Here is a 12,358-nt window from a genome sequence, read left to right on the forward strand (position 1 = left end):
AGTCATGGGTTGTAGATTTGCTGAAGAAGCAGCAACAGAAATGAGACTAGTGGTAGTGAAGAGAATAGGTAGACCAAAGAGAGGGCTAGCATGTGAAAAGCAGGAACTGAACTTGAGGGAGGTGAGCCCATGATTCTATTAGAGGAGACATATTACCCAGTTGACTCTGGTTCAGAAAACCTACCCAGGGTTATAGGGTAGGCAAAGGCTGGGAAATGCAACATCTCATTACCATTCTAAGAATTTTGAATGTAATCCTGGAAACAGACTTTTGAATATTATCCAAGGAATTCAGGGAATCACAAAAATACTAAACAAAAAAAAAGGGTACAAGGATATCATTTTCATTTCAACAACATTATTTTCTTGAACATAGAGAACAGATTATATGGTTAGTGGTAAAAAAGGGAAATCTAATAGAGGAAATCTACTCTGAGCTATACACTTAGTTATGTAAACTAAGCTTATATGTAAACTTAGCTATACTTAGTTATGTAAACTCATCCAAGAAATGTATACCTGCTTACTTAAGAGACTTCTCAAGAAAGTCTCATGGTTAGTCTTCAATGCCACTAATTGTATATATTATTTAGTTATTATGTAACTACTGATCTCTTTAATGTGTAAGAAAAATCCTGCATAAAGCCAGTAGTTTAATGAAAGAGAGAAATCCTGTGTAAAATCTGTGGTTTCTTTCTGACTCCGTGATTCTTGGCTTGGAGACCCACAGGATAGTGCTTGCAATACTGTCCTTGCTTTATCTGACTTTGGAATCATATTCGGATTTAAATTTTCTGTGTGACAAATATTCTCATTTAATGAAAACTGTTGATCAAAAGTAAAAGTATTCGGAGTAGATCTGTATAACATAAACCCATTCTGATGAAATCAGATTAACTTCACATTAATCCAATTCTGAAAACCATTGCACATCAATTTATTACATTTCCAATAATTCTTCTCAACTCATTTTCCCAGAATTAAATTAATATTCCTTTGGAGTAAAGAAATAACTTGAATTCATTTGACAGAGAATGCCAACAAACAACTCTTCTCTTATTAAAAATAAATAAATAAAGCTAGTTATCCTTAAAAGAAGGAAAGCATTTATTTATAGTTTAAGAGAGGTAGGTTAGTCATGTGGGATACATTCTGACAGGAAAATATATTATTTATCATCATTATGATCATCATCAACAACCTACATTTATTTATCAAAGTCTGTTATATCAAACAAATTGTGTTTTAAAATGACAATACATAGGTAAAAACAAAGCACATATTCTTTACCTCGTGCACCTAACATTAAAACAAGAATAACAAAAATTAAAAACAAACAAACAAACAAAAAAACAGGATAAAGAACTAGGAGAGGGGCACCTGGGTAGCTCAGTCAGTCAAGCATCTGCCTTTGGTCAGGTCATGATCCCAGAGTCCTGGGATGAAGCCCTGCACTCGGCTCCCTCCTCAGCTGGGAGTCTGCTTCTCCCTCTCCTCCTGCTTGTGCTTGTCTCTCTCTTTCTTGCTTACTCTCTCTCTGTCAAACAAATAAATAAAATCTTTTAAAAAAAGAACTAGGAGAAAATATGACTGAGGATGTAGACAGAAGGCTGATCATAAACAACTTGTCACTTTTAGAATTTAACATCATTCCTATGAGTGGTTAAAGGAACCGAAGAATTTTGAGTGAGGATGGATTAAACCTAATAAGATTATAAGATTAGTGTTTTAAAAAGACTGCATTAGAGAATCCAATGATGTGTGCAAGAATGGGCATTAGGAAACCAGTAAAGGGACTTCCACAGTAGTTGAGAAAGACTCAGGAGGGGATGACCATGATGGAAACCTATGATGGAGCTAGAATCAAGAAGTCCCAATGAGGAACTCAAGGTGGAGGGTGAAGTAGGAGGTGATGGGAGAAGGAAATACAAACAACCATCCCTCTCTTCTAGCCTGGGCGCCTGGATACATTGATTTTGTTCACTGAGATGGCAATAAAATTCAATATCCTAGTGCCAGTAATTTATCAACTCTGTTACCGTTAGTTATCTCTTCAATTGCCTAAAATTCTAATAAATAGTACCAAACCCTCATTGACATTTGGGGAAAAAAAAGTTTAAACTTTATTCTGTTTTTAATTTATTGCTTTGTCTTTGGTCTTTAAGTAACAAACTGTATTTTCACTTAATATGTTTTTGATTCAGTCATTTTTCTGTGTGTCTTTTCTCTTTTTTTCTGTTTCTCTCAGATTAGCTCAGAGATGAGATTTATAAATGATCAATAGTTTTGTTTTTTACTTTTATGAGAATAAGGGAAAAATCAGTAATTCAGTGCACAAAAAAGGACTATTTTATGAAATGTTGTTTACAAAAAAGGAAACCATCCAATCACTAGATTATGTTATAGAAGAGTGTTTATTTTCATGGACTATGTTAAAATTAATTTTGAAAAAAATAGTGCACATTATGAAAACCATGTATTGGATTATTCCTTTTGTTATTGTGGGGTAAAATATTCTGGATATTTACATAGAGCATATGGCACAATATTTTATTTTTATTTATTTTATTTTTTTAATTTCAATTCAACTAACCAACATAAAGTACATCATTAGCTTTTGATGTAGTGTTCAACGATTCATTGGTTGCATATAAAATCCAGAGTTGGCAAAGTATTTTAATGTGGTTGTAACTGGTTAATGGAAACCTCGTGGGATATTTTTTCCCTCTTTTATTTTTTAAAATACATTAACACATATTATTTTTTATAACAAATGATGTTTTTAATTGAACAAAAAGAAAATTATCCTTGTTAAAGTCAGAATCTGTGCCTCTGCTGACACTTTTTTTTAAAAGATTTTATTTATTCGTTTGAGATTGAGAGTGAGAGAGAGCCAGAAAAGCAGGCTCCCTGCTGAGCTGGGAGCCAGGATTCCAAATTCCCAGACTGGATCCCTGGACCCTGAGATCATGACCTGAGCTGAAGGCAAATGTTAAACTGAATGTTTAACTGAATGAGTCACCCAGGTGCCCCTCTGCTGATGCTTCTTGTTCTCTTAAAGCACCTTGATTTTAGAATCATGTTTCAATGGCAGGCACCTTGTCTTTGTTTCTGTGAGTTGAGAGACTTTGTCATACTCATCACAATGAAAATAGATCTTGGTCTGACAAAGACCCTCAATAAAAATGTACTGGATAAGTAGGAAATTTTGGCAATTAAATTAATTAAGGAATGTCATGATAAAAAGTAGTAAATCTTGCTTGTGGGACATGTCAGATAAGTTAAATACCAGTTGCTGAATGCAATTTTTTAAAATTTTTCACATTAGCTCATTTATCCATCACATTATAGAATACAGTATCATCCTAATTTAAGGTACTTTCTTGATATCACACAGATCATACCTGGTGGAGATATGATTTGGTTATAGATTGAGAAAGTTCTGTTCATATTTTGAACCATCCTTAGCTGATTGCCAGGAGACGCTAGTTTAAAATAGTATTATCTATTGACATAATTGGTATTTCTTTTCTTTTTTTAATAATTTTTATATTGTTATATTAGTCACCATACAGTACATCCCCAGTTTTTTGATGCAATGTTCCATGATTCATTATTTGCATATAACACCTAGTGCACCATGCAATGTGTGCCCTCCTTAATACCCATCACCGGCCTATCCCAATCCCCCACCCCCCTCCCCTCTGAAGCCTTCACTTTGTTTCCCAGAGTCCACAGTCTCTCATGGTTCATTCCCCCTTCTGTTTACCCCCCCTTTCTTCTTCCCTTCCTTCTCCTACCGATCTTCCTATTTCTTATGTTCCATAAATAAGTGAAACCATATGATAATTGTCTTTCTCTGCTTGACTTATTTCACTTAGCATTATATCCTCCAGTCTCGTCCATGTTGCTGCAAATGTTGTGTAATCATTCTTTCTGATGGCTGAGTAATATTCCATTGTATATATAGATCACATCTTTTTAATCCAGTCATCTGTTGAAGGGCATCTCAGCTCCTTCCAGAATTTCGCTATTATGGACAATGCTGCTATGAACATTGGGGTGCATATGGCCCTTCTCTACACTACGTTTGTATCTTTGGGGTAAATACCCAGTAGTGCAATGGCTGGATCATAGGGTAGCTCAATTTTTAACTTTTCAAATTCAATACACGTGAAACAAATAATCAAATCAAAGAATGGGCAGAAGATGTGAACAGACACTTTTCCAATGAAGATGTACAAATGGCTAATAGACACATGAAAAAATCATTAGCCATAAGGGAAATTCAAATCAAAACCACCTTGAGATACCACCTTACACCAGTTAGAATGGCAAAAATTGACAAGGCAGGAAACAACAAATGTTGGAGAGGATGTGAAGAAAGGGAATCCCTCTTACACTGTTGGTGGGAATGCAAGTTGGTACAGCCACTTTGGAAAACATGTGGAGGTACCTTAAAAAGTTAATAATTGCTATGTCTTTAACTGCATGACATTTTCTGTGTCATAAATATTTATATTACTTAAACCTCTATGCCATATCTTTGAATACAAATTTCTTCCTCATTTTGCATGACTGTGATTTCTGTTGTGGTATCTATATTCTTGTGCTAACACACCTAGAAAAATTAAATGATAATTATGAGTACATTATACAATTTAATGTGTTAAAATGATACCCAATTATTGTTATAATTTTCTTAGAGTATTATTTTATTATCTGCATTATAAAATAAAATCACCATTTTGATGAAGGTGAATGTGTGATATACATGCATATTGATAGTAGACTATTTAAAATAAATTAACTTTATTTTCTAGTAAATGTAAAACTTTTGCAAAAGAAAGAAGAGTTCTGTTGATAACTGGATGCTAAATATACTTAACTTACATATCAATCACAAGTAAATATTAAACACGATATTGAACACATAATAAGCATTTTATATTCAGTAAGGTACCTGGCAAAGCTCATCTCCATAAGAATTCTAATTTATTTTTATTTTTTATTTAATTCATTTCTGTATTGCAATATGATGACCAAACTAACATTAGCTAATACCTCTTACATCAACATCATATCACATAATTATCATTTCTTTTTTGTGGTGAGGACATTTAAAACCTAGTCCCTTAACAACTTGAAGGTGGTTCTGTATAACATTAATAAAATAAGATAATTGTTTATATATTTTATTGAAATGTTATTGTCATATTACATTGTGTAAGTTTAAGGTATACAACATGTTGATTTGGTACATTTATGTATTGCCGTGCAATTACTATCATAGTATCAGCTAACACCTCCATAATGTTGCATAATTATAATTCATTTGTTGAATAAGAAAAAATAAGATCTATCATCTTAGCAACTTTGAAGTTTATAATACTGAAATGTTGACTACAATCCCTGGCTGTGCAAAAGACCTTCAGAACTTACTCATCTTCCAGTTGTAAGTTTTTACACTTTGACCAACATCTCTCCGAAACTCCCCACCCTCAACCTCGGTAATCACATTCTAGTCTCTGTTTCTATGACTTCAGTGTTTTGTTTTGTTTTTTTAATTCCACATACAAGTGATACCATACAGTATTTTTATTTCTCTTTCTGACTTACTTCACATAGCATAATGCCTTCAAACTTCATTTCCATTCATGTGATCACAAGTGTCTTTTCCTTCTTTTTCATTGTTAAGTAATAATAAATGCTATATATAATATATATAATATATAACATGTAATGGTGTTTCAGTTGGCTGGCTGCTTGTCAATGTCTCTGTGGGTTAAGACTGTGTTATACTCATCACAATGAAAATAGATCTTTGTCTGAAGAAGGCCCTCAATAAAAATGTGTTAGATAAGTAGAACATTTTTGCAATTAAATTAGGACTGTCATGAATAAAATGTAACAAATGTTCCTTGTGAATATATATGTATGTAATAATGTTGGTCATCTTTTCATGTGCCTGTTGTTCTTTTGGGCATTTGTATGCCTTCTATGGAAAATGTCTGCTCATTTCCTCTGCCCATTCTTTAATCAGATTGTTTGATTTTTGATATTGAGTTGATATTTTATTTATATATTCTGGGTATTAATTCTTTTATCATGATTTACAAATACTTTCTCCCATTCTTTATGCTGTCATTTCATTTTATTGATTTTTCTCACAGTTCTAGAAGTTGGGAAATCCAAGGTCAAGTCACCAGCATATCTGGTGTCTGAGAGTTCTCTTCCTGGTTTGCAGATGGCCATCTGTGTTCTCAGATAGCAGAAAGCTGAGAACAAGAACAATGCTTATGTCTCTACTAATAAGAGCACTAATATTACTCATGAGGGCTTCACTATCATGACCTAATTATAATCACATTGGGGGTTAAGATTTTAACATAAGAATTTTTTAGAAAGAAATTCAGTCTATAACAGGACATTATAGGCATGGTAGTAAAAAATTTTGTTGGTGAACTGTTTATAAAACAAAAACTATCAAAATGATTTCAGAATCTTTTTTTAATGTTTTTTTTTATTATATTATGTTAGTCACCATACAGTACATCCCTGGTTTCTGATGTAAAGTTCGATGATTCATTAGTTGCGTATAACACCCAGCGCACCATGCTATATGTGCCCTCCTTACTACCCATCACCAGTCTATCCCATTCCCCCACCCCCTGCCCTCTGAAGCCCTCAGTTTGTTTCTCATAGTCCATATAGTCTCTCATGCTTCATTCCCCGCCCCGATTACCCCGCCTTTCTTTATCCCTTTCTTCCCCTACCGATCTTCCTAATTCTTATGTTCCATTGATGAGAGAAATCATATGAGAATTGTCTTTCTCTGCTTGACTTATTTCACATAGATTTCAGAATCTTATACTTGTTAAATTGTTAGGAAATATCTATACACTACAATAATATGGCACTTTATCTTGAAAGAGACCCCGAAGTTTACATGTGGGTCCATGTACCTCCCCTACCTCCACCTCCATGTCCAAAAACTTGTGCAAAAGAAGAGAATAAAATAAACAGACAATAATGAGATAAATTAGAAAAAAGGGAGAAAAAGAACAGCAAAGAAATATGGATAAAAACCAAAGAAATAGGGCATGGAGCTGTGCACCAATGGTGAGGGTGGTGGCTTGTAGTCTCTGTGAAGTGGCAGTGAGGAAAATTGCAATACCAGTTGTGGATGGGTGTATGTCATTGTCCTTCTGAGATGTGTGCCTATTTGTGTGTATTTGTGTATGTGTTGATATATTGTATGTATTTCTATGCCTCTAGATTCAATGGGATAGAGATTTCCATACCACAAAATCACATATAAAAAATTCAAAATTCACAATGTACTCAAATTCTTCCTTAATATGTTAATTATTTTGGGACAAATTTGCATTTTCAAAACAATCAGTTATAACAATCATTATAACTAAGTGCATTTAGTTTTTAATTCTTCAGGTGCAAAGGAACAGAAATTATATCCAAACCTCACTGGTGCTTTCAGTGCTGGGTTCTTCGACTCATGCTTTTTGGTGAGGGCAGTCTGCAGTCTGCATGGTAAATGTGCTTAATGCAAGAACCTGGGAGAGTATTTCTCTTTCAAATTTCTCTCTCAAATTTTCATCAAAATTTGCATTATGATCCTTGGAATTATGTTAAAACAAAGCCAACCAAAAGGCTTTAAACCATTATTTTCCAAATATGTAACTTAAATCCAACCATTGTCTTTTCTTTTTTTTTTTACACAAATTATTTACATGTGTAAACCTTAGAAAGTTTAGTTAACAAGTCCTAACCAACTTCTCACAAGGATTTGTCACTGTTTTGCTTTTCAGGAAAGCTTCATGGAGAACTTGGTAAGTAATATTTCTCTGTGAGGATAGAAATGGAAATATATTTCAAAGCAAACTCTCACTACATTTCATTCTTTCAGAAAGGCTAAAGCTCCTGGGAAAAGAAGGTGAGTAATGAAAATGGCCACCTCTAGCCCTGACTCATGCACCTACCTGCCTTTTGACCACACATCACGTTCCTGTTTTACTCACTGTTAAATCTTGGTTTCAAATTTTTTTAATTTTTTTTTAATTTTAGGGTTGGAATTTGCTCGAAGATATGCAGGTAACTAAAGACTGAAGTACTTGGATATGGATTCTTATTTTTAGCCAGCACACTGGGCCACCAGAGAAGGGAGACTGTAAACACTCACAAACTCACACAGAACACACACACACAATTTTTTCCCCTCAAAAACTTCCATTTTGTCATGCTTTTTTTTGAGTAGTTTATAGCTATAGCTCCTTACATATCACAAATGGTGCTGCTCTCTGAGATTCAGTGGTGGAGGGAAGCAGAATATTATAACCCAAAATGATATCATCAACATGCTTTTCAGAACCAGAAATGAGTTGAGGGATGGTAATAAGGAGTAGCTGACAGGGAAGGGGGTAAATGTAGGTTGCCACGGAGCTGTGTTAGGATGGAGGCTAGTGACACAATGACACTAATTGCCTATGATTCACAAAAAATTGATTTGTCAAATTGAAAACGACTTTCTCCTTCAGGATCTTTTGAATTCTAACAATTGTCAAATTTATGACCTTTGTTTAATATTAGGAACAATAGCAATTTGTGTTACATTTCACAGTTTTGTATAAATTATTTCAAATGAAGTATCTTCATTTGATTCCCACAAAAACACTATTGAGGAAGAAAAGTCAGGTATTAGTACAATGCTTTATAAAGAAAATATGATGAGTATACATAAGAGATTTCTCCAGATTATATAACTAATTGACATAGTATTCACATTCACTAGACAATTTTACAAGCGCATTTACCAGTTGAAACTAAATAGAGTGTATTTATCAGATATTGCCTTGGAAAAAAATGCCTATGAGCAAAATAGTTGCAGCAGCTTTAAGGGAACATAATCCTATATTTACAGTGCTAACGTATAAAATTCCTTAGTTATTTTTATATTACTTTAATACTAGTTGAATTTTCTCTGTGGTTGGTTGTACTAACAAAGTAAAATTTAGTTTTACCTGCAACTATTAATTCATTGGAAAAATAGTTATAGACCATATTAACAGAATCTTGTGTAATTAGGTAAATATCTAGATCATTTTTATCTCAGGCTTCTGTGTTTATATGCTTTCAACACTTTAAAAATTATTTTTGAATTCATGTATCTGTGAAATTTTGTACCCATATAATGGCACTTTTAGAAAAAAAATAATTCAGTAAATTGAGTTAAATTTCATTAGATAATAAGGAGTTCATTAGAGCAGTGTTTAAATTGCCAGAACATTCAGATTTAAAGTAAATATATAAAAATATTCTTCATTAATTCATACTAACTTAGATAGATATGAACTTGAATCCAAACATTTATGGATAATAGTAATCATATTTGAATAAATTTCTCTAAACCTTTGCTGTCTCAGCTACATAATAAAAACATTTCTCCATTTTATTGCTTTGTTATGAAAATTAAATATTTATAAATGTGCTTCAAATAGCACTAGGCACATAATAAGTATTCAATGTAATATTGATATTTGCAAAAAATATTTTGACTAGAAAAAATCTGTATGTTTAGATATTCATTTTATTTCCATTCTGGACAGATGTTCATTATCAAGTGCTCAAGTCTGTGAGTTGATAAATAGAGGTGATATAAAAAGCATGACCTGAGGGAAAGGAGAGCTTCATTTGAGGAAAGCTAGAGGAAGTTCCTAGACAGAAGAAGGGCTTGTACATTGTGTTAATTATTGTGGATTATTATTGATCATAGCCAAGACTGACAACATATTCTTCCATAGAAAATGTTACCCTGGATCCAGAGACAGCTCACCCATATCTCCAAGTTGCTGAAGACAACAAAAGTGTGAAAGCAATTGCTACCATGCAGGAACTACCCAAAAGTAGGAAACGATTTGATAACCTAATCTCTGTATTAGGTCAGCAAAAATTTTCCACAGGTAGACACTACTGGGAAGTGAATGTGAAAGATAAAATGAAATGGACTCTAGGCATTTGTAAAGATTCTGTCTGCAGACAAGGAGAAATCTTGGTCTCCCCAGAGTCTGGGATATGGACATTGTGCTTAAAAAAAGGTAATGACTACCAAGCTCTTGCAAATCCACGGGTAACACTCCACCTTGAGGAACCTCCTGAGATTGTTGGAATCTTCCTGGACTATGAGGCTGGGAAGGTCTCCTTTTATAATGTGACCCACCTGTCTCACATCTACACCTACAAACAGCACTTCACAGAAGCCTTGAGACCATACTTTTACCCTGGCCCCCTCTACAATGGACAAAATAAACAACCTTTGACCATCCAGCCATTAGGTAATATAGAGAAGCCACAGGAAGAAGATGTTCCATGTTACTGAGGGAAAAAATGCCTTGTTTTGAATCTGCTGAATCTTTGGATACGTACATATATATAAAATGTATTGCATGGTGCACTGGGTGTTATATGCAAGTAATGAATCATGGGACTTTACATAAAAAACTAGGGATGTACTGTATAGTGACTAACATAATATAATAAAAATTATTATTAAATAAAAATAATTATTCAACATAAAAAAAATCTGCTGGATTTTTTTCCTTTAAATAAATCTAAGCATCAGTGTCATAAATTATACCTTTTTATCTTTTCAGTCTCAAGTATGTACTTTTATTAATGGACAAGAATGATTTGAATTGCATGCTGTTCAATTTACTTGATGACAATTCAAGGCCACATAACATAAATAAAATACCCAAAAGATGTATCTACTTCTGCAAATGATGAAGGAATGTTAATTCAATTCAAGATGACATGAAGTGCAGTAAGAGCGGGCCTAGGTGAGAAAGTAGAAGACCTATGGGACACAGATAAAGTTGAAACAGAATGGTTTTAAATTAGGTTGCAGATGGAAGTAGCTGAAGCAACATGACAGTTGAGCTGAAATGGATTTTCTTTGTGCCACTAACAGAACATTTGGCTGTATTACAATAAAATAATATATAACTAAATAAATATTAAAATGAAACCCTTGATCAAAATAACAATAATATTAATAATAATAATAATAATAATAATAAATGAACTATTCCAAATGAATACCAAACCCATCATCATAGGCCATTTTAAAAGATGTTGCCTAAGTCTGCTTACATGAATCTACGTGTTCATGGGCATGCAGTATGTAATAAAGTCAAGAGAGAACATGGAGGTTTTAGGAAAGATCTGTAGGTGTGTTCTGAGTTACTGTCCCAGAAAATTGGGAGATGGTATGCTTGCCTACCCATCACTTAAAACATATGGGAAAACAATTAAGAGGTTTGTTAGTCTGTCCATAAAATCTGAAGAACAGAGTGGACCTATGTTTGCCTTCTCCCTGGAATGTTGGGAGTGAGGAAAGGGCCAGTAGCTACTCTGTAGTGTGATGGAGGAGTGCTGCATTGCATGACCCATGCACATAGAACTTTTCTGGGTGAAGATCTCATGTTTCTGAAGGCTAGAATATGGTTCATGAAAAGGAATTCCTCTAGGATGCTGCTTGTATAAGAGAATACAAATTACTGGAAATTAGGTTATGTACCATAGGATGCCTGGTGGCTGACAAAGGAATCTTGACAAGCCAAAACACAGATATATTTCACCTTCCTCAAGTTAACAGCAGGGAAAAAGTCCTCAGCTATTTCAGACCCTTTGAAAAACTAATGAAGGAAAAGTGAGCTTGAAGTGCCTTCCAAACCCAAATCATTACAATGATCAGTAAAAATTCTCACTCCATTACAAAAAAATAATAATAAAATAAATAGTAATAATGATAAGTAAATGTAGCTCATTACAACAATAATTAAGTAAAAATGTTCTCATTCATGTTACCTCTAATATCCCTTTACTCAGACACTCCACAGTTCCCTACAATGTGTGTTTTCCCTTATTGCAGTGAGAACTATACCAACTCATTCAATTACAGGTGTTTTACTGGTACCAATTAACTAGAGGGCATAGATAAATGCTAAGGAGAAGAGGCTTCTAGCATATCGAAATGTCTTTCTTCTAACAGTAAACTGTCTTGTAGAATACGATATAGAAAATGTGGAAAATTAGGGCAAGGGGAAATTCATGGCAAAAATAATTTGCCAACATTAATTATTCCAGTTACATAAGACACAATACAACCTCATTTGCTGAAATGCCTGAAACTCTGCTTTAACTAAAACTAAGAAAATCAGGAGCAGTTAAGATGGCAGAGGAGTAGTGGGACTCTGAACATGCCTCATCCCTCAAACACAGATCGATCAAATCATCCTAAACACCCATAAAATTGATCTGAGACCTGTGAGAACAAACTGCA

General features: G+C 33.8%; 1 protein-coding gene across 1 annotated transcript in view; it reads left to right on the forward strand.

Annotated features, from left to right (window-relative positions):
• Positions 1-10,471, forward strand: part of LOC103680572 (butyrophilin subfamily 1 member A1-like) — a 63,322-nt gene extending 52,851 nt beyond the window's left edge. Inside the window, exons 6-8 of the mRNA XM_040622729.1 lie at positions 7,928-7,954; positions 8,086-8,112; positions 9,819-10,471. Of these exons, the coding sequence (XP_040478663.1) occupies positions 7,928-7,954; positions 8,086-8,112; positions 9,819-10,393 (629 nt within the window). The 3' untranslated portion in view covers positions 10,394-10,471. The remainder of the gene's footprint in view (positions 1-7,927; positions 7,955-8,085; positions 8,113-9,818) is intronic.
• Positions 10,472-12,358: the final 1,887 nt, after the last annotated feature.

Source organism: Ursus maritimus, unplaced genomic scaffold (assembly GCF_017311325.1).
Source record: "Ursus maritimus isolate PB19 unplaced genomic scaffold, ASM1731132v1 scaffold_5, whole genome shotgun sequence".
In the NCBI taxonomy this organism is placed as follows: Eukaryota; Metazoa; Chordata; class Mammalia; order Carnivora; family Ursidae; genus Ursus; species Ursus maritimus.